At 39.1% G+C, this 23861-nt stretch overlaps 1 protein-coding gene across 1 annotated transcript in view; it reads right to left on the bottom strand.

The window, feature by feature from the left end:
- The window catches only part of LOC136269120 (uncharacterized), a 49292-nt gene that overhangs the window by 2341 nt on the left and 23090 nt on the right, over nt 1-23861 (bottom strand). The window contains exons 5-14 of the mRNA XM_066064594.1: nt 8210-8332; nt 8027-8155; nt 7854-7976; nt 6745-6867; nt 6576-6692; nt 6404-6523; nt 5958-6323; nt 4333-5807; nt 4137-4278; nt 403-4032 (exon numbers count right to left, since the gene is read on the bottom strand). Of these exons, the coding sequence (XP_065920666.1) occupies nt 403-4032; nt 4137-4278; nt 4333-5807; nt 5958-6323; nt 6404-6523; nt 6576-6692; nt 6745-6867; nt 7854-7976; nt 8027-8155; nt 8210-8332 (6348 nt within the window). The remainder of the gene's footprint in view (nt 1-402; nt 4033-4136; nt 4279-4332; nt 5808-5957; nt 6324-6403; nt 6524-6575; nt 6693-6744; nt 6868-7853; nt 7977-8026; nt 8156-8209; nt 8333-23861) is intronic.

The following is a 23861-nucleotide window of genomic DNA, read 5'->3' as shown; positions in this document are numbered from 1 at the left end:
CATTATACAAGCTGCGGCTATTAACCGGTCAAATATATGGTAGCTCAAGGTAATTAACAACTAGACTACAATAGGGACCCACCGATTATGCTAGCATGATAGGTAGAATACTTATACCATACCATAAATCCTTGCTTGGAAAATAGAATAGTCACTAACTCTAATAAAATAATCAAGCAACTGACTGTTCTATTGGAGTATGCTGATCTTTTCTCTGAAATGCATTTTGACAAGCAAAGGTTTATAGTCTCTATTTCAGCCACTCATTATTTACCCATAAAGTGCACATTTATTAGCAAAATATCCTAGGCTACAAGCTTGCGTTTTGGCAAATTCTATTGATAATGTATTTATTAACATGTTTGTTTGGCATACATTATATTTCACCAGTTGGTTACTCACCGCATAAGAACTGGTTGTCTTCATATATAGCTGATCCAGGAGGACATGCAAATTGAATGTCTCCCATTTGTAGACTTGATGATGATACTTGATATGCTGCTATACCATCTGAGACAGCCACATTGTCATTTCTCAAAAAACCCAAAAGTTCATTACGAACAACTCCCCACTCATTTCTAGCTTCTGGACCAATAAGCAAGAGGTTATTACCATTTTCTTCAGTGTAACTGATGTTGTAACTGTAAAGACCAAATGTGACAGAGAGTGACATGTCATCAAGTTCAGTGATGGTGACATCTTCAGTTGTTGCTTGTTGCATATTAATGGAGTTATTAACAACTGTGATAAAGTGCTGGATAAGTACATCTTGTGGTGAGTCCATCATTCCTGATCCTAGAGTAAGGTTGGATGCTTCCTCCACAACTTCATCAATGCTGTCATTAGTTATGGCTGTAATATTCAAAGTAAAGTATTGTGCCAGTTGTGCTATACTAGTCCTAAGGACAGTGAGGTTCACTTGTCTAGACTGCACAGCTCCTTGTTCATTGTGAGCCTCACAATAGTATACTCCTTCATGTTCTGGTACAGTGTTGGGTATGGTATACTCATTCTCATCTTCATCTGGTATAACAGTGAATTCTGTTTCATTGTGAAGTCTTCTATACCATCGGAAGCCAGGGTATGGAAATCCTGTTGCATTACATTTAAACTGTGCACCATTCTGGTCCCTCAAGTATATATCCTGATGGCTTGGTTGTAAGAAAAATGCTGGAAGTTCTTGAACTTCTACTGAAGCATTTATTGAGGTTACTGAACCAATATGATTGGTAGCAATACAAGTATAATTGTCTGCATCAGCAAATTTGATGTCTTGTAAAACAAGTGTGCTACTATTTGCACCTGGAACATCAGTACTGCCCTTCTTCCACTTGTAGTTTACAGGGGCCATGGACTCTGCTTCACAAGCTATAAGTACTGTATTGTTCTCTTGTGTAGTGACCCTTTCTTCTGGCTGTACAGTAATGTTTGGCACAGAAGCACACCAATAGTTGAGTTTTAAGAGTTCTTCTAAGACTAGAAGGATTTTATCAGTTCTGCTAATGGCCTCATCAATTGTCAGGTTGGTTTGGATAGCTAGGTCTAGTAAATCACTTTCAGCTTCCTGTAGGAGAGCAAGAAGTGTGGTAGCTTCAGAAAGAGGTGTGAGATGGAGCAGGTTTGCAGTAATTTCACCAACCGTCACTAAACAGTCGGAGAATCCAAAACAAGCTTGCCCAGCTGCACTTCCTGTTTGGTTGTGTAAATCTTCCATTTTTACTTGCCATTCTGCAAAACTGTTCTCTCCAATAGATGCAGCCAATTGTAGTGTAAGAGATTGCAAATCATCCAACAAGTTGGTGATAGCAGATGCCTCATCATTTGACATCTCCGTCATGTTGACTGTAACGCCAAACTCCATTTCTAAATATGTTAAATTAACTGGGCTAGTTGTATTGTCATTCATACTATCAGCTGAAAGATTACTTAGTGCCATGACATTTTCCATAACCACATCTTGAGAAGATTCAGACACATTTGCAATTATTTTCAAAGAGTTTACTAGTTCATTCATGTAGTCATGTAGGTTCCTGATGTCAGTACACCTTTCTCCATAATACATTGCAGTCCTCGTGATTTCTCTTTGCCCTGTAACAGTGGTATCTTCAGTTTGCCTTTTTCTTCTGCGGCCTAGTAAATTAAATGCCCCATTAGTCAGGTCAATGGCTCTCTGCATTAATGATGTTTCAATATACTCAAAGTCCAGAATAATCTCCTCAGTATGTGTTGTCCCAAGTAGAGGAAATAAATAATTAACTGTAACTGGAATGCTAGTGGGAGATTCTGTTATCACAGTGACTGTAAACTGAACACTGTCAACTTGTACTATATGCCCACTCATTTCATCAAGAACATTTGCAAGTATTAGGGATTGGTTGATTTGCTGCAATAAATACTGATGTACCATTTCAGTAAAACTAACACTTTCCTGTGTTGCTGTATATGCTGTCCTTGACTGGTTTAGCAACTGTTCAGCAATCCTTTTTTCTGATCTTAGACGTACAACATTAATCTGTGCCCTTGATGCCCTCTGTCTAGCAGCATCAAGACGTTCTAATGGCTCATACAGTGAGGATTCTGATCTTTCCAATTGTGCATAAGCAATATCTCTAGCCATTTGACACTCACTATTCATTCGTATACAGTTACTGTCTGGTACCTGGCTACTGCAGTCAGACAAAGTACAGCATTGCTCTACAACATCAGTTGACATAATACCAGCATCACACTGAACCACACAAGTACCAGTGTATGTTACAGTCACTGGTTCATAAACATCTTCATAGCAAGTAGTGCGTGCACATACTGATACATAGCGGCAAGCTCTGCCAGCCACACAGATCGACCATGAAGGACAATAACAAAGGTATACACACTGAAGCTGATTAATCCAACGCCAGCAACCATAAGCACGTACACCAACAAATGTATTGACAGTTTCTGTTAGTTGACAAGGAGCGGAACATGTGCCTTGAATGGTTGAACTGACAGTGGCAGTGCATTCTTCACAAACTGTACCAGGTACACAAATGTCATTGCACACTTGTATCTCACAAAGATTGTTAAATCTACTTTGAGCATCTTGCAATACATCTTCAGCAAGATCAACTGCTTGCTGAGCTGCACTCTGCTCATTGGTTGCATTTTCAAGTTCAGTCATAGCATTGGCATACTCACCGCATATAGCTTCATAGTTTTGTAGCCTTGTCTGGTATGTATTATTCACGAGCTCAAATTGAGCTCTAGCTCTTTGTAATGACATTACAGCACTTTGCTCACTCAGCCGAGCTCGCTCAGCAATGAAGGAAACGTATTGATGGATTTCATGCTGGAGAAGATAAGGGATATTAGTTTCACCCATTAAGAACTGTCCAGTGATTTCAATGGGTAGCCCATTCCACTCAGAGTTTTGGTTAGCTGCGCCTGTGAGCTGAACTGGATAATTTTCAAACATGTTACAACTTGCTGAAAATGTTAGTCCATCTTGATCTATGTTTACTTCATTTGTAAATTGTGTTCCAAACAGCATAAAATCTACTCGATTGATTATGCTTGCATAAATAGCATTACGTCTAAAGAAAGTAGTGGACATGACATTTAGATTATCATCTGGTCGTACAGTCATGAAATAACCCAACTGAAGACTATCAGAACTTGATGAGAACTTTGATTGCAGGTAGACTCTAGTGTCATCATTGATGAGATCATCAGACACACAGATGTAATCATAGTCATCAACATTACCTACCACACTGAGGGTGTGGATCAATTGTATTCCATTGAATTGGAACATCCCTATATTAACATCCACACATTGTGATCTAAATTGAACTCCTCTTATTCTCATGTCATTGTCAAGAGTGACGAATGTATCCATGGGACATGAGAACTGTGTTGGTAGATCAAATATGAGATTAGGAGGAACTCTGAAGATAGTTGATAGTAGTCCAGTATTGTCAGTACTTGGCATGTATGTGAGAGTAAAGGATAAACCAGATGGTGTTGTACTGGGTCTGCATCTCTCTTCATATTCTATGGATATAAATTATATGCATGAATCAATAGGCTATCTAAAGTATACATTTTAATGTTCAATGTACATCTGTATGTATGTAGGTATGTGACTCATAGCTGACCTCCGATAAAGAAAAGTCCAGGATCTTCTGCTGCCTCCAAAACCAATTTAGAGCTTTCACCCTGTACAACCACTTGCACTGTCAAGTCTATACTCCCATCCATTGCTCCAGTCCATCTTCTCTGCAATCCTGTGTTGTAGGCCTACAAAAGGATTAGATTTTTTTAGTTTGTATGGAGAATTTAATTCTTGCATACCTCATTCAAATCATAGTACTGAATGGAAGTTAAACCATCAAACTCCATTAAACACATCATGTCACCTGTAGTGAAGTTTCTATTCACTGTTCCTTGTACTGCAAGTGATGCTTGGTTGAAATGGTCACTAACTGTGAAATCTTGGATACCATTCCAGTACTGACGACCGGCTAATCTATTAATGACATCAACATTTAGGTAATTGTTACCAACTGTTACAGCCAATGTTTCACTGTCTATAACCCATCCATTATCCATCAAGTTGCTTACAAATGGTAATGTTTTAAAGAATGATTGTGCATCTATTGGAATGCCTACATAAAATGGTGGCATTGCCCCTTCACACAAGTTTACCGCAAAGCACAGAGGAGAAGCATCCTCAGATGGAGTATACACTTCATGTACACCGATGGTTAGAATGCTAACATTCAGTTCACCAGAGTATTGTAGTACAGAATATAGACCATCTTCAACTGCTGGAAGACCTTCACACCCAATATCCTCCAGTTCAGCACTGTCAGCAAGTCTTACTTGATAGCTGTTTGTATCATGAACACGACGGTCACCATTAATGGGTTGTAAATTAAGCCATGAAGGATAGAGTGAATTAGCATATCTAAAGTATGAATAAGCCAATGATTCTGCATTAAGGAAGTCATTTAAGTCATTAATGGTAGGACCGAATATGGTGGTGCAAGATGGTACAGAGTCCTCACCAACATCAGAAACACTACCACCCACCCTAACTGAAGTACATGCAGTACATGGTTCACTCAAGTCACTTATGCTGAGCTGATTAACTGACACAACATTGTTAGATTGCTCTAGTTCAATCCCACTAATAGATACTGGTAGAGTCAGTCCATTTAAGGTAGTAAATACTATTCCAGATGTTAGTTGTGTGTCCATTTGTCTCCAATTACAAGTTGAATTAATCAACAAATTTTGTCCACCATTGGGACATTGATAAGATGGCATATTATCTGGAGGCTGACAACAACCTGGTTGTAGTAATCCAATATCTAGGTCTCTATTAGTGAAGTAACTATTTGGTGGACCAGAGTTGAGAGAGGTAACTAGTACAGTACTGGGTTCTGGTGCAGGAAACTCATCAGAACTCATGCCAGTAATCACATAGTTTACTGTGTAAAGATTTGGTAGTGTACTTTGGACAGTAAAATTTGCAGAAGTATTAGGATAGTGAATTGTTACTGAAGGTGGATCAAAGAACAAATTACTTGGGTCATCAGAAACAAACTCAATTGTAATGAATGCTGCTGGTCTAGCAGATATTGTAATCAACTCAGCAGGGCCCTCAGCAATTAGGGTAGGATATTGTGGAAGGTCTACAATGCCATATTGACACATGTCGCCTTCATAACCTGTTCCTGTACAATCACATTCAAATTCTCGTGGACCAAGTGCTGTACATACTCCAGCATATTGACATGGATATGGTTCACATGCTCGAATAGCTACAGAAAATATACACTGTTATAAATTTGTTAGATACCTAAATTACTTTCTATGCACAAGAAATATATTTGAATGCCACAATATAGCCATGAGTTCATAATAATTATATACTTTATATGGGGGCCCATATAGATCTTGATGCAACTAACCGTTGCATGTGGATGACTGTGTCCATTCCACATAACTGTTATCTTCTGAAAGAACACATGATTGAGTGAGTATGTCATTACTATAGAATCCATAGTCACAGCGTAGGTTGCAAGTAGACCTGAACTCGTGTGGACAAGGCAATATGATAGCACCATTAAGAGGTTCTTGCAGTTGAGGACAGGACATAATCATACATGACACAGGGTCACCACTCCAAGTATTGTCGGGAAGACATGTCTGATTGTCTGATCCAATCAGCTGGTATCCTAGCTCACATGTGAATGAGCAACTTTCATCAGTAACTTGAGGACCAGTACACATTATATCACCATCTTGTGGTCTCATTAGTATAGGACAAGGTTGAGCTAAAAAGAAGAAGCAGGTTATTCATACATAATTTTAAAGTAAATAACGCAAGAGTATATATACAACCCTCTGGAATTACCTGTGCATGAACCATCTTCCTCCAAAGTGTATCCACCTCGACAGCTACATTGATAATTACCAGGAAAGTTAGAACAAAAGTGACCACATCCTCCATTGTCTGTAGCACATTCATCAATATCTGTATAGTGTTATAATGTGTACAAATTCCAGAATGAAAGCATTAAATTCACCTATGCATGTTCTGTTGTCAACATCTAAAGCATATCCATCTTGACATGAACAAATAAAACTTCCTTCTGTGTTATTGCAGAAGTGATTGCAGTAACCTAGTTCACATTCGTTGATATCTATTGTGGTATAGATGATACATACATATGAAGGAGAAGGATATAGTCTAACCTGTACAAGTGTAGCCATCATCCTGCAGCTCATATCCATCTCTGCACAAGCACTCATGTGCTCCAGGAAGATTTCTGCAAATTTGCGTACAGCTGTGATTTCCAGCTTCACATTCATCATGATCTTTTATGGAAATAAAAGTTAGAGATTGATGTCATTTTGTATGTGTTCGTATGCAAAGAATGACTGAAGTATGCATATTTTTACATAATACTGTACTTTGATATGTTTTAGTTGTTATTTATCATTGTTCCCAACTTAAAGCCTGGATAATATTAATGAACTGCACTTGCATGGAGGCAGTTCTACATGCTATTATTATCCCACTCTATAAGGACCTGCCAGAGGCTACTAAAAAGCCAGGGATTCAAATCTTCACATCAAAACTCTATTGGTTGCAGAAAAAGTTTCAGACCAGCAGTGATTTGATCTTTTGACAACACATACTTGTTCGGCTGAATGTCCAACAAGCAGAAGCAAGAGCAGAAGCCATGGTAGAACTCTAGCTATACAATCAAAAGCACCAAATGGTTGGTCGAAATGGAAACTTGCTTGGAAAATGGCCATTGGCCAACCGTTATTTCTGGCACTGCTTATTTATCCTGCAGTGACTCTATAGGACAACTGGGATCTGGACCTCCTTCTGCATTTCAACCTAAATTTAATGACTTTTATAATTGCTAAAAGCCTGGAAGTCAAATCTTAATATTAAACTCAGAGAAAAAGTGGTTGGCTCATGCTAGGGCTGAAACAGATATCCGTATTATCCAGATATCCAGGTAGTATTTCAATATCCGGATAGTAATTTGAAGTCATCAGGATAGTTGCTAACAATTTAAAGATGATTTTCTTTGATACAAAACCTAGCTTTACACTGATTGTTATACCACAATCCCAATCGTTGTAAGAATACTATGCTTGCTTTTGGTCTAAATCATGAGTATAGCAAGTGGGTTCATGGCATAATATGTCATATTTTTATAGTAAGTGATGATGTCACTATCTGTAGGATATTCAAGTTTAGGATATCCAGATAGTACCATTTCAGCTCTAGCTCATGCATGTTGTTATTATTAATCAGTTATAATGCACATGATGATAGTTCATACCAACACAAGTAAGGCCATCATCAGATAGAAAGTATCCAGGTAGACAACTGCATTCAAATGAACCAATGGCATTAGTGCACTCCTGATTACAGCCTCCATTGTTGTCCAAGCATTCGTCAATGTCTGACCACATCATTTGAAATAGTGAACTAAATAGAATTTTCTCTACCTACCATCACATGTTGTCCCATCACTTGCCAGTCGATATCCACTATTACAATCACAACTGTAAGTTCCTGGTTCATTGACACATCTCTGAGAACACATTCCAGCTAATGATGGGTCTAAACACTCATTCACATCTGTATATGAATCTTATTGAAATACAGATTAATTACCATGTTATTATTATTTACCTTCACAAGTTTGTCCATTGCTACCCAGATTGTATCCAGTGTTACAGCTACACATATAACTTCCTGGAGTGTTACTGCAAATGTGGTTGCAACCATCTGAGCCTGCTGAACACTCATCAATATCTAAAAAAATACGGTAAGGTTTTCATGTGTCCACCAGCTGACATGTTCATGATATAAACATACATATGCCAATCATGGTTATTCTAACATACTTTTATAAAAGCTAGAGTGTGTTTTGCTTGTATAGTTAAGCAGATATTGAACCCTGGCTTGTTTTGAATGCTACACCATTTTTCATAGCTGGCATAGATATATGTAATCTTTGAAAAATTTAGACTTTTTGATAACTTTTGTTGCCATGTGATTACAAGTTTAACTGCAGGTTAAAGGGTGTTAACTTGAGGTGACGCCTGTTTGCTCCATACAGATCAGTGGGTGCCCTAGTATAAAGTATTTCAAATACTCCAGCACGTGATTGGTAAAGAGCAGCTAATGGAAACAAGCAGGATACTTTACTGCTGCTGCAAGAGTTGTATCAGAGTGACAGCTGCATTTTGTCTCCACTCAAGTTCAGTTTCCTATTGTTGTGGACCCTTCAGTTCCTGGAATTGTAATGTCTGCTCTACCAGCTAGGGTACAGTACTTTACTTTGGCGTGCACCGTGAATGGACTACTCTGTTGTATCCAAGGTACTTGCACCTGCCCAGACAGTTACAGCCGACCTCAATGCAGTTTCTCAGTCAGGCTACCAGCTGCATACCTAGTGTCATCTTGCTGTCAGGTCTACCATACCAAGCCTCAAATGCACATGGTACACTTTCTCATCATGGTACAGCTTGGCGTTGTCAAAGAACTCCTGGACCCTAACAACAGTAGTGAAATGCCAAAGCTTGTGCACTATGTATTGGTTTCCTATCTCTGTTAGCTTTTTGGTGCAGCGTGTCCACAATATTATGGATAGTGTGCTTCCACCTCAGCTCATGGATATCGTGCTACTATCTTCAGTTAGTATGGATAAAGTGTTCCTACATAGATAATGTATTCTTGTTTCAGTAGTTAACAGATATCATGTTCTCATCCCAGCTATGAGAGATAATATGTTTCTATCTTACTTATTGGGTACAGTGTGCCCACCTCAGTTCATGGTTCTGTTTCAGTTCCCTTGCTATGTTACTGGAAGTTATGAATGGATGAAGGAATTTAATTCCATCGCTTAATTTCCTACCCCCTTCCGTTCTGTGGATTTGAAGCTCAATCAGTATACTGAAGGCATGATGACATGTACCGAGGCTTATCAGCTTGGACAGCTGATGTGAACACTTTAACCACCTCCCACATTTTTTATATGGATAGATGTCAGCTGTGGTGGATGGTGGGTCCCTGTTTCAGATGTCACGGGCAGTTATGGAGTGTCCCCCATCTCAGTTCATGGACGAAGCATTCTTGTTTCAGTATCGAGTGCTGTATTCTCACTTCTTCACCTGTAAACTGTGCAATTTATGTAGTTGTAAAATATGTAATTTTTAAGTAAGTAGTTGGGTTGTTGGTACTGGATACCAACAGACCTTTGATGTAATTATAAGTTTCTTTACCTCCGGTACTATTATTGTCTGCCCCATGTACCTCTTGATTACATCATAAAACCATTATTATTATTATTACTAGGCCCAGGGCACATACAACCACCAATGGGACAACCTACTAATGGGGCATGTACAAATAGAGGATGGCCAACACATTGTGTGTAGGTAGAAAAGATGCACATATACAGTAATAGAATTCTAGAGGAATTGACTGGCACATAAACATAAGTGATGTATTAGCATGCAATTACAATGAGTATGAATTCTGATTACCCGACCATGAAGATGTGAGAACGTGATAAATTGTGAGAATCATGGTATTGAATCTGCTGTCTACAAGCAGTGAAGTTTAAACATCCAATGAACACTTATTAATTTACGCATTTGTACACAATTTGTGCCATATGATATGTTTAAATGAGGATGGATCAGAGCACTGGATTAAGACATGGCTGGAGTTTCCAAGAGCAGACCACAGTAAGATTGGGATAAAAGCAGAGTATTTCAACTGTCTGTCACCTACAACTAATATCTGAGTTGTGTATATATTTAACATGAGCTGGGTCATTTGTACTAAAATGATCACATGATGCTGTGGATATACTGCAAGACAAAATAAAATTTTGGAGAACAAATGTGGCTGAAATGCAATACCAGAATTTCATAGGTATGTCAGTGTGCACAAGTATGTGGAGCATTGCTGATGGCGCGGCAGACTGTAGCTACATATAATAGTAGCAGTAAATAGCAAGCACAACCATGCACACAGCAATTATCAGCCTAAGGGCACATTTTGTGTATGTTGTGTTTGTTCTCTCCATCAGGGTTCAGTATGTAGGATGCAATTTGGCAGTGAATATTTATATAGTTTTCTCAGGGCCCATATCAGTGATCAGTCCAGGCACTCCTGGCACTAAAAGGCTTCAGGTGGAGAGCTATGCATTATCGACAAACTTGCCAGCTGGAAACTGCATCTTCTTCGCACAATGGCCTGCCAGGTGAGGTTTTCTCCCATATCCCATACATGTCACGCAAGACTAAAGAAACAAGACTATCAAAAGTGCTTTACCCAACACAAACTAACTTCCAGTGATTAGTAGCAACTTTCAATCATGTTGTTCATTAAGCGGGCGTATCAACCACTTGTCTTCCAATCGAAATAGTCGCTGTTGCCCACTACTTCGTGATGGGCATTATATAGGGATGACACATCTGATTCTTCACCAGTACAAAGAGGCCTAAGTATTATATGATTGTGTCTTCGTACAACATGGATTATATTCCCGGATAGTGCGTAGCCCTAGGCTTCGTAGTTTTCTCAAGCATTATTTATTTATGATGTAATTTTGACTGCATTTCTTATATCTTTAGTACTTGGTTGTATAATTATTATTGTTATTATTACCCAGCTCATGGAAAAGGTGTTCCTATTGCAGTTATTTTGTGCAACGTGCCCATGATGATGTATTTCTATTTTAGGTAGCATCCCACTCCAGTTTACAGATAGTGCTTCTAATTTGGTGCTGCAGTCCCATCTCAACTCATGGAAAATGTGTTCTATCTTGGTTATTGGGTGCAGAATGCCCACCCTCAGGATAATGTGTTCTTATTCCAGTTAATGGGTGCAACATGCCACCTCAGTTCATGGATAAAGTGCTCCAAACTATTGGAGGTAGTATGTTCCATACTATTCATGTCTATATTTTAGTTATTGGGTTGCAGCATGCCCACTTCAGCTCAGGAATAATATGTTCCTATCTCACTGGATGCAGCATTCACAGCATAATAATTGTGCATTTTGTGATATAAGCACCAAATTTTGCACAGAAGTAGAGAAATGCATTAAAAATTTTGGATATTGGGCCACTGCAAACCATGCCCCTTCAACGTATCCCGCCTCCTTTTATTACACATGCAAATATAAATCCTGCCCACCTAACAAACAGTGTAACTAGTACAAATGATTTCTACAAACAATTAAAACACTCTTTATATGATGTATGTACCTGTGGTGGTGTGCATAGTTGATGTTATGTCCATTTTGCTTCTATACTGAGGACATGCAACGAGAGTAAAATTTAAAATTTCCTGGGTTTAATATCAATTGTGCAAGTACTCCTTTGATGTATTCACACAATCATGTAGATGTGCCCATGTAATAACTTTTGTGTTTTCGTATTCGTGGTGTTGTAAATCAAAAGAATTTTATTTCTGTGCATGCATTATGAAATGCATATAGTTTACAAATTCATCAGGTTTTCGGGTATCTAGCCATTACCATACTTTTTACCTTTCCCTTATACTTTTGTATAGTACGTTCACGTTGAGCTGAATCCTCAAAAACATTTAATAACTCATGGATGCAATTACACACAATCTTGAAATTTGGCTCATTTGTAGTACTGCTTGACCCGCTAAAAATATTTCAAAATCTTTTTGTCCAAATGTTTGACATAATATTTATGGCCAATCAAAATTTTCACAATACATTTCCTATGGGGAAGCCATACAAGTACATTGTCCATTGCAGCCCTTTCCCAAACTTGTAATGGAGCCAAACCGTACATGTCTGTTGTTGACACCTTTGCTGTTACCAATAATCATCTGGTTGGCTGAAATGTTAACTCTGTTGAGAAAAAATCCACTTTTAATTTTTAGCTGTTTTTCAGGATTCAGCTCAACGTGAACATGCTATAGGTTTGTAAAAGGTGATAAGCTGAAAAATAATAAATACGCAGTTTTGCTGATGATGCATGTTTGCAATGATCATAGTATATATATCAAGACACACGATAGTGTGTCGTGCGGCCCAAGAAGCCGGCGCGCCACACCGTGAGTATATTAACAGGAAGAAAGAAAACGCAATTTTCACACCTATGTAGCTCTGTGATCCCTTATCCGATTGGAACCAAATTTGCTAGAGACATGCCGCCCAGTTAGGGGAGTCTACATACCAAATTTGAAGAAAATCGCTCCAGCCATTTCCGAGATACGAGCGAACAAAATTTCGTTTTAATTTCTTCGTTTTTTTCTTCTTCTTCATCATCTTCATTTCGCACACTTCGCAAAATTCGCCATAAAACACGAATGCGTGCTCGGATTGGGCTGAAATTTGGCACACTTAAAGGGCTCATTAAGGCGGATCTCCATACCAACTTTGGTAGGAATCCGATGAACATTCACGGAGTTATGACCGATTATTTGCGTAAAATAAAGTCGAAGGTCTGTCACGCCTACAGGGTAAACCCCTTGGAGGAATCAGTTGAAAATTGATATGTAGATGGAGCAACCATCGTAGGAGTGCCTTTGTGTGGTTTGAAAGGAATCGAGATAAAGACCATGGAGATATGACACAAAACTCAACCTGTGTCAAAATTACGCGATCGATTTTTATGAATAAAAAAATTATTAGTTTTCGTGTCTACCAGACAAACCGCTTAGAGAAACGAGCTGAAAATCTGTATGTAACTGGAATGATCATCATAGAAAGTTCTTGCAGTAGTACAGAAGAATCGGATTATAAATCACTGAGTTATGATTCGAAAGGCAACTACGTGCAGCAAATGCGAGATCGAGATACTCTAATAGAACAGTCACCCTAATAAAGCATTCAGTTGCATGTATAATTTACTCAGTTATATTACATTGCAAGTTATTCTGTAGGGAATTCAGCTACAAACAAGTCACCCTGTAGTCAGATCAGCTAGAAGAAGGTACCTAATAGAGAGTTCATCTACAAAGAAGCCATCATGTAGAGAGTTCAGCTCAAATAAATCACCCTGTAGAGAATTCAGCTGCAAACAAATTGCCCTGTAGAGAGATCAGCTAGAAGAAGTTACATTGTAGAGAGTTCAGCTACAAAGAAACTACCATGTAGAGAGTTCAGCTGCAAACAAATTGCCCTGTAGAGAGATCAGCTAGAAGAAGTTACATTGTAGAGAGTTCAGCTACAAAGAAACTACCATGTACAGAGTTCAGCTGCAAACAAATTGCCCTGTAGAGAATTCAGCTACAAACAAATCACCCTGTAGAGAGTTCAGCTAGAAACAAGTCACCCTGTAGAGAGTTCAGCTAGAAGAAGTTACATTGTAGAGAGTTCAGCTACAAAGAAACTACCATGTACAGAGTTCAGCTGCAAACAAATTGCCCTGTACAGAATTCAGCTACAAACAAATCACCCTGTAGAAAGATCAGCTAGAAGAAGTTACCTTGTAGAGAGTTCAGCTAGAAACAAATCACCCTGTAGAGAGTTCAGCTAGAAACAAGTCACCATGTAGAGAGTTCAGCTAGAAGAAGTTACATTGTAGAGAGTTCAGCTACAAAGAAACTACCATGTACAGAGTTCAGCTGCAAACAAATTGCCCTGTAGAGAGATCAGCTAGAAGAAGTTACATTGTAGAGAGTTCAGCTACAAAGAAACTACCATGTATAGAGTTCAGCTGCAAACAAATTGCCCTGTAGAGAATTCAGCTACAAACAAATCACCCTGTAGAGAGTTCAGCTAGAAACAAGTCACCCTGTAGAGAGTTCAACTAGAAGAAGTTACATTATAGAGAGTTCATCTACAAAGAAACTACCATGTAGAGAGTTCAGCTGCAAACAAATTGCCCTGTAGAGAATTCAGCTAGAAACAAATCACCCTGTAGAGAGTTCAGCTAGAAACAAGTCACCCTGTAGAGAGTTCAGCTAGAAGAAGTTACATTGTAGAGAGTTCAGCTACAAAGAAACTACCATGTACAGAGTTCAGCTGCAAACAAATTGCCCTGTACAGAATTCAGCTACAAACAAATCACCCTGTAGAAAGATCAGCTAGAAGAAGTTACCTTGTAGAGAGTTCAGCTAGAAACAAATCACCCTGTAGAGAGTTCAGCTAGAAACAAGTCACCATGTAGAGAGTTCAGCTAGAAGAAGTTACATTGTAGAGAGTTCAGCTACAAAGAAACTACCATGTAGAGAGTTCAGCTGCAAACAAATTGCCCTGTAGAGAATTCAGCTACAAACAAATCACCCTGTAGAGAGTTCAGCTAGAAACAAGTCACCATGTAGAGAGTACAGCTAGAAGAAATTACATTGTAGAGAGTACAGCTACAAAGAATCTACCATGTACAGAGTTCAGCTGCAAACAAATTGCCCTGTAGAGAGATCAGCCAGAAGAAGTTACATTGTAGAGAGTTCAGCTACAAAGAAACTACCATGTAGAGAGTTCAGCTGCAAACAAATTGCCCTGTACAGAATTCAGCTACAAACAAATCACCCTGTAGAAAGATCAGCTAGAAGAAGTTACCTTGTAGAGAATTCAGCTACAAACAAATCACCCTGTAGAGAGTTCAGCTAGAAACAAGTTACACTGTAGAGAGATCAGCTAGAAACAAGTCACCCTGTAGAGAGTTCAGCTAGAAGGAGTTACATTGTAGAGAGTTCAGCTACAAAGAAACTACCATGTACAGAGTTCAGCTGCAAACAAATTGCCCTGTACAGAATTCAGCTACAAACAAATCACCCAGTAGAAAGATCAGCTAGAAGAAGTTACCTTGTAGAGAGTTCAGCTAGAAACAAATCACCCTGTAGAGAGTTCAGCTAGAAACAAGTCACCATGTAGAGAGTTCAGCTAGAAGAAGTTACATTGTAGAGAGTTCAGCTACAAAGAAACTACCACGTACAGAGTTCAGCTGCAAACAAATTGCCCTGTAGAGAGATCAGCTAGAAGAAGTTACATTGTAGAGAGTTCAGCTACAAAGAAACTACCATGTAGAGAGTTCAGCTGCAAACAAATTGCCCTGTAGAGAATTCAGCTACATACAAATCACCCTGTAGAGAGTTCAGCTAGAAACAAGTCACCATGTAGAGAGTTCAACTAGAAGAAGTTACATTGTAGAGAGTTCATCTACAAAGAAACTACCATGTAGAGAGTTCAGCTGCAAACAAATTGCCCTGTAGAGAATTCAGCTACAAACAAATCACCCTGTAGAGAGTTCAGCTAGAAACAAGTCACCCTGTAGAGAGTTCAGCTAGAAGAAGTTACATTGTAGAGAGTTCAGCTACAAAGAAACTACCATGTACAGAATTCAGCTGCAAACAAATTGCCCTGTACAGAATTCAGCTACAAACAAATCACCCTGTAGAGAGTTCAGCTAGAAACAAGTTACACTGTAGAGAGATCAGCTAGAAACAAGTCACCCTGTAGAGAGTTCAGCTAGAAGGAGTTACATTGTAGAGAGTTCAGCTACAAAGAAACTACCATGTAGAGAGTTCAGCTGCAAACAAATTGCCCTGTAGAGAATTCAGCTAGAAACAAATCACCCTGTAGAGAGTTCAGCTAGAAACAAGTCACCCTGTAGAGAGTTCAGCTAGAAGAAGTTACATTGTAGAGAGTTCAGCTACAAAGAAACTACCATGTACAGAGTTCAGCTGCAAACAAATTGCCCTGTACAGAATTCAGCTACAAACAAATCACCCTGTAGAAAGATCAGCTAGAAGAAGTTACCTTGTAGAGAGTTCAGCTAGAAACAAATCACCCTGTAGAGAGTTCAGCTAGAAACAAGTCACCATGTAGAGAGTTCAGCTAGAAGAAGTTACATTGTAGAGAGTTCAGCTACAAAGAAACTACCATGTAGAGAGTTCAGCTGCAAACAAATTGCCCTGTAGAGAATTCAGCTACAAACAAATCACCCTGTAGAGAGTTCAGCTAGAAACAAGTCACCATGTAGAGAGTACAGCTAGAAGAAATTACATTGTAGAGAGTACAGCTACAAAGAATCTACCATGTACAGAGTTCAGCTGCAAACAAATTGCCCTGTAGAGAGATCAGCCAGAAGAAGTTACATTGTAGAGAGTTCAGCTACAAAGAAACTACCATGTAGAGAGTTCAGCTGCAAACAAATTGCCCTGTACAGAATTCAGCTACAAACAAATCACCCTGTAGAAAGATCAGCTAGAAGAAGTTACCTTGTAGAGAATTCAGCTACAAACAAATCACCCTGTAGAGAGTTCAGCTAGAAACAAGTTACACTGTAGAGAGATCAGCTAGAAACAAGTCACCCTGTAGAGAGTTCAGCTAGAAGGAGTTACATTGTAGAGAGTTCAGCTACAAAGAAACTACCATGTACAGAGTTCAGCTGCAAACAAATTGCCCTGTACAGAATTCAGCTACAAACAAATCACCCAGTAGAAAGATCAGCTAGAAGAAGTTACCTTGTAGAGAGTTCAGCTAGAAACAAATCACCCTGTAGAGAGTTCAGCTAGAAACAAGTCACCATGTAGAGAGTTCAGCTAGAAGAAGTTACATTGTAGAGAGTTCAGCTACAAAGAAACTACCACGTACAGAGTTCAGCTGCAAACAAATTGCCCTGTAGAGAGATCAGCTAGAAGAAGTTACATTGTAGAGAGTTCAGCTACAAAGAAACTACCATGTAGAGAGTTCAGCTGCAAACAAATTGCCCTGTAGAGAATTCAGCTACATACAAATCACCCTGTAGAGAGTTCAGCTAGAAACAAGTCACCATGTAGAGAGTTCAACTAGAAGAAGTTACATTGTAGAGAGTTCATCTACAAAGAAACTACCATGTAGAGAGTTCAGCTGCAAACAAATTGCCCTGTAGAGAATTCAGCTACAAACAAATCACCCTGTAGAGAGTTCAGCTAGAAACAAGTCACCCTGTAGAGAGTTCAGCTAGAAGAAGTTACATTGTAGAGAGTTCAGCTACAAAGAAACTACCATGTACAGAATTCAGCTGCAAACAAATTGCCCTGTACAGAATTCAGCTACAAACAAATCACCCTGTAGAGAGTTCAGCTAGAAACAAGTTACACTGTAGAGAGATCAGCTAGAAACAAGTCACCCTGTAGAGAGTTCAGCTAGAAGGAGTTACATTGTAGAGAGTTCAGCTACAAAGAAACTACCATGTACAGAGTTCAGCTGCAAACAAATTGCCCTGTACAGAATTCAGCTACAAACAAATCACCCTGTAGAAAGATCAGCTAGAAGAAGTTACCTTGTAGAGAGTTCAGCTAGAAACAAATCACCCTGTAGAGAGTTCAGCTAGAAACAAGTCACCATGTAGAGAGTTCAGCTAGAAGAAGTTACATTGTAGAGAGTTCAGCTACAAAGAAACTACCATGTACAGAGTTCAGCTGCAAACAAATTGCCCTGTAGAGAGATCAGCTAGAAGAAGTTACATTGTAGAGAGTTCAGCTACAAAGAAACTACCATGTATAGAGTTCAGCTGCAAACAAATTGCCCTGTAGAGAATTCAGCTACAAACAAATCACCCTGTAGAGAGTTCAGCTAGAAACAAGTCACCCTGTAGAGAGTTCAACTAGAAGAAGTTACATTATAGAGAGTTCATCTACAAAGAAACTACCATGTAGAGAGTTCAGCTGCAAACAAATTGCCCTGTAGAGAATTCAGCTAGAAACAAATCACCCTGTAGAGAGTTCAGCTAGAAACAAGTCACCCTGTAGAGAGTTCAGCTAGAAGAAGTTACATTGTAGAGAGTTCAGCTACAAAGAAACTACCATGTACAGAGTTCAGCTGCAAACAAATTGCCCTGTACAGAATTCAGCTACAAACAAATCACCCTGTAGAAAGATCAGCTAGAAGAAGTTACCTTGTAGAGAGTTCAGCTAGAAACAAATCACCCTGTAGAGAGTTCAGCTAGAAACAAGTCACCATGTAGAGAGTTCAGCTAGAAGAAGTTACATTGTAGAGAGTTCAGCTACAAAGAAACTACCATGTAGAGAGTTCAGCTGCAAACAAATTGCCCTGTAGAGAATTCAGCTACAAACAAATCACCCTGTAGAGAGTTCAGCTAGAAACAAGTCACCCTGTAGAGAGTTCAGCTAGAAGAAGTTAGATTGTAGAGAGTTCAGCTACAAAGAAACTACCATGTAGAGAGTTCAGCTGCAAACAAATTGCCCTGTAGAGACTTCAGCTACAAACAAATCACCCTGTAGAGAGTTCAGCTAGAAACAAGTCACCCTGTAGAGAGTTCAGCTAGAAGAAGTTACATTGTAGAGAGTTCAGCTACAAAGAAACTACCATGTACAGAGTTCAGCTGCAAACAAATTGCCCTGTAGAGATTTCAGCTACAAACAAATCACCCTGTAGAGAGTTCAGCTAGAAACAAGTCACCCTGTAGAGAGTTCAGCTAGAAAAAGTTACATTGTAGAGAGTTCAGCTACAAAGAAACTACCATGTAGAGAGTTCAGCTGCAAACAAATTACCCTGTAGAAAATTCAGTTACAAACAAATCACCCTGTAGAAAGATCAGCTAGAAGAAGTTACCTTGTAGAGAATTCAGCTGCAAACAAATCACCCTGTAGAGAGTTCAGCTAGAAACAAGTTACACTGTAGAGAGATCAGCTAGAAACAAGTCACCCTGTAGAGAGTTCAGCTAGAAGAAGTTACATTGTAGAGAGTTCAGCTACAAAGAAACTACGTACCATGTACAGAGTTCAGCTGCAAACAAATTGCCCTGTACAGAATTCAGCTACAAACAAATCACCCTGTAGAAAGATCAGCTAGAAGAAGTTACCTTGTAGAGAGTTCAGCTAGAAACAAATCACCCTGTAGAGAGTTCAGCTAGAAACAAGTCAGCCTGTAGAGAGATCAGCTAGAAACAAACCACCCGTAGAGAGTTCAGCTAGAAGAAGTTACATTGTAGAGAGTTCAGCAGTTTAGCTGCAAACAAATCACCCTGTAGAGAATTCAGCTACAAACAAATTACCCTGTAGAAAGATCAGCTAGAAGAAGTTACCTTGTAGAGAGTTCAGCTACAAACAAATCACCCTGTAGAGAGTTCAGCTACAAACAAGTCATCTGGTAGAGAGATCAGCTAGAAGGATCACCTTGCAGAGAGGTCAGCTACAAAGAAATCACCCTGCTTCATCTTTTCTTCTTCCTGTAGTAAAGAAAAAATGACAGGTTAAAATCCCTAAAGCCGGCCATAGGCCGCCTTTGGGGTATACAAATACAAAAAGAAGTGAAATCTAATCCAAAACAGCCAAGCTGTAAAAAAAGAGTGCGGCCCTGAGAAAGGCTATGGTGAAAAAAGATGTGAAATCCAAGGTGGCGGCCAAGAAATGGCTGTGATGGTAGGTTAATGGTAAAAATTTTAATAACAACAATTCAGGTGAATTTGGTGCCGCTTGGTCTTGGCACAAAATTCACCTGAATTGTCGTTATTAAAATTTTTACCATTAACCTACCATCACAGCCATTTCTTGGCCGCCACCTTGGATTTCACATCTTTTTTCACCATAGCCTTTCTCAGGGCCGCACTCTTTTTTTACAGCTTGGCTGTTTTGGATTAGATATATATACCAGAATCTCTCCAGTAATGTGTACCATCCTCTATTCTTGATGCTCATTTTTATTAAAAGCTTTGATTTTTGTTCAGACTGGGATACGTACTTTGACTCAACAATCGTAACCAAATGGCCAGCCACCCACAAGCACAGTGTTGGTATAGGTAGGCATCACGGTCACCTACACATGTATCACTAGCTTTGCTGCTTGAATAACTACTAGAGCACAAAGCAGCTTAAACTTCAAAAAGTACAGTGAACCAGCTAGGAAGGAAGTTAGTATCAGTCAATCAGATAGTCAGCTACAGAGAAACTAACCAGCTAGCATGCAGCAGCCAATCAGTTAGTCAGCAGCCGACCAGCTAGTCAACAGCCAACCAGCTAGTCAATAGCCAACCAGCTAGTCAAAGCTAGACAATAGCCAACCAGCTAGTCAACAGCCGACCAGCTAGTCAACAGCCGACCAGCTAGTCAACAGCCGACCAGCTAGTCAACAGCCGACCAGCTAGTCAGCATCCAACCAGCTAGTCAGTAGCCGACCAGCTAGTCAATAGCCAACCAGCTAGTCAGCAGCCAATCAGTTAGTCAATAGCCAACAGTGGTCAACTATGTAACTAGTGCCAAGAGTAGGAGATAACTGGTAGACCAGCCACTGGGATTAATTAGTAACAGCAACATAGCAGCAAAAGTTATAGTGTGAAGCACCTACAGTAGCAACAGGAGCAGTAGAGTAGGTAACATAAGCAACAGTTCTAATCTGTAAACCTTTCAGGACAGTAGCTGTACACAGTAGAAAATTTGCATTGAGAGGTGTCTGGGATTAAGGTTCCAAATTAAATATCAGTTGAGGTATACCATGTTACGTACAAAATTTATTCTTTCATTTTTAATGTGCTCTGCTAGATTGTCTATAATTACTTTGAGTGCTAGTGTTCTCTATCAAGTTGGCATATATACACTTTTCAAGGGGCAATACTGATTCTGCAAATTTATATCACATTCTTTCACCTTTCATTACTGATCAAGCATGACTATACTAATCCATCAAAATAATGACTTCAAACTACCATGTGTGCAGTAATAAGTCTGACCAAATTGTTTTGTTTTTTTTTAATCTTAAGTGATCACGGCACAAGTGGAAATATGTATGTTTTTTGATGTAGTTACATCATGAATGCAACTAATGCTATTAATTTCTGGAAGCACCCCCAGAAAAACATACTTAATAAACCATTTTGTCCTAGTATGTTTACATGTCCTGTATCACTGCATATATACAGCTTTGTCTGTTGCACACCATAAGTACACAGATGTAGTGCATGGTACTATTGTACAAACTTTAGAAGCAAAAGCTAAACTGTGGTTAGTTTTTCAAACATATATGGACAAACATACCTGGCTCTTACACTATAAAAAGGCAGTATTGCATTTATTACTAGTGTTCAGGTTTGTATGGCATGGCAAGTAAATAACACAAAGTACATTGCCAATGCTGACGTGTACAGCATTGATGTTGTTTTGCACCAAGGCCAGAGGAATCTGTACAGTTCGGATGTCTGCCAGACAGTTTTAGCAAGTTGTGCCATTGTGTATAGCTCCTTTTACCCTATTTATACAAATATGGCATTATTATAAGTTATATGATTGTTCATAGAAGTCATTTCACTATTTATATTGCTAAAAATCTGAATAGTTTATAACTTATTTGCAATTGCAGAAAAAGGGGCATAACCCAGTAAAGGGGCATGGACTGAAGTGGCCCTATATCCAGATTTGTTTGTTATACCTTTCTCTACTTCTGTGCCAAATTTGGTGCTTTTATCACAAAACACACAATTGTTATGTATAATTTTGCTAAGCCACTGCACTATCTCAGCTTCAAGTAAGAGCTTTATCTTACAGTAGTTACTGGGTGCAGCGTGCCTATCTCAGCTCCAATACAAAAAATCGCTTTTATCTTGATTAATGGGTGCAGTACACCTATAATAAAAAATGCTCTTATTTCAGCTATTGGGTGCAGTGCACCTATCTCTACTCCAAAAGAAAATGCTTCTATTTTAGCTATGGGATGCAGCATATCTATCTCAACTCCAATAGAGAAATGCTTATATCTCAGCTACTGGGTGCATGTTGCCATCTTGACTCCATTAAAGTGTCAGCTTTATTTCAGTTTTTTGGCACACCATGCCCATCCCAACTTTAGTACAAAGTGCTAAAGTATTGGGTGCAGTGTGACCTTATGAATCCCAGTTCCATTGGAAAGCGCCGCTACATCATATTCCAAATTTGGCAGTGTGATTGTCTCAGCTCCAAGGGAAAAGTATTTCTATATTGGTTATTGGGTGCGTGCAGTCTGCCCACTGTAGATGAGCCTGGTGGATAATGTGTTTTGGTTTAGCAGCATGTCCACCCCAAATTACGGATAGAATGTTGCTATGTATTTCAGTTTCTGACACACAAACTTACTCATCCCAGTTCACAAGTAGGATGTTTCTATCACAGAAATTGGGTGGGGTGTATCTCTCACCTTAGTCTGGGTTCTAGAAGTATCTCCATGGAAGGTAGTGCAGTTCATGGGAAAATGCATGTTTCTATAGTGTGTATAAGTCTTTGTATTCAAATAAGAAGATACACAACAGCTACTCAGTTTTTGAATAGTGTGTTTCTATATTAGTTATGCCGTATAGCTTACTCATCTCAGTCCAATAATGCTAGTGGTGTTTTGGTATCTGTATCATACCTGTCTCTTATAGAAATGAGTTTTACGGTGCAACGCACCCAGTTATCAGATGCAGTATACTAGTATCTTAGTCCCAGCTATGTATATATTAGGGGTTCCACTAATGGTTGAAGCTCAAACTATATTGGGTACAATTTATCACTGTTACACAGTCTTATGCCTTGTTATGGGATTACTAATTAAGGCTTTGTACCGTTAAAGCCATATCTCCCTATTAGCAATTTGACTAACAAGTTAAATAAATTGAATGTATGGCAAGTTTGCTGTTAAATGATTGATTGAAGTATTCTCCAACCCATCCAGTTTGCTCCGAACTAATGAGGCTTGTAGTGAGGGTCAGATGTGGTGTGTAATTCCGTCAGACCTTGTGTTCTGCTGCTCGCTCTATTCATGCCATGGGTAACATACAATTGCTGTACTAAAAAGGACAATCACCTTATATACGTATGATGCGACAGTTGTGGGCCCTTGTCTCAGATTTTGCATACCAAGACGTATTCATTCATATCTACAGGAGTTTATGCACCTTCAGCGCTTATAAGCTCCTGATATCAATCAGTTAGTGGTGCGATAAGTCTCAACAGTGATAGCTTTACCTGGAAAGTTACTATGGGGATACAGTGCTGCCATATTTCACATGTTTTTTTTGTAGAATTGATGTCACAAGAGATGGTGTTCTTCTAATTGCCGGTGTATCCATTTCAGCTCACAGAACAAGATGTTCAGTTATTCAATTGACTACAGGGCCATCCATTCCATAGAGTGCCTTAATTAATAAGAAGATTGTCTATCATGCAGAGATATCTGTACCAATCATGTCGTCTCTTGAATGTGTGTGGTGTACAAATAGCTTCAGATACAGGTACATCCACTGCAAGTAATAGAAGAAATCTATGTATTATGAATTTACGATATAGAATTCCAAGAGCATGGGTAGGACTATCATGTATAGGGTATATATTTATCAATGGATCTGTCATTTTACCAAACTCTGCTTAATGCAGGGAAGCACTCAAGGGGC

This window comes from Dysidea avara, chromosome 10 (assembly GCF_963678975.1).
Source record: "Dysidea avara chromosome 10, odDysAvar1.4, whole genome shotgun sequence".
NCBI lineage: Eukaryota > Metazoa > Porifera > Demospongiae > Dictyoceratida > Dysideidae > Dysidea > Dysidea avara.
The sequence above is the reverse complement of the archived record's forward strand: the minus strand, read 5'-3'. Positions and strand labels throughout refer to the sequence as shown.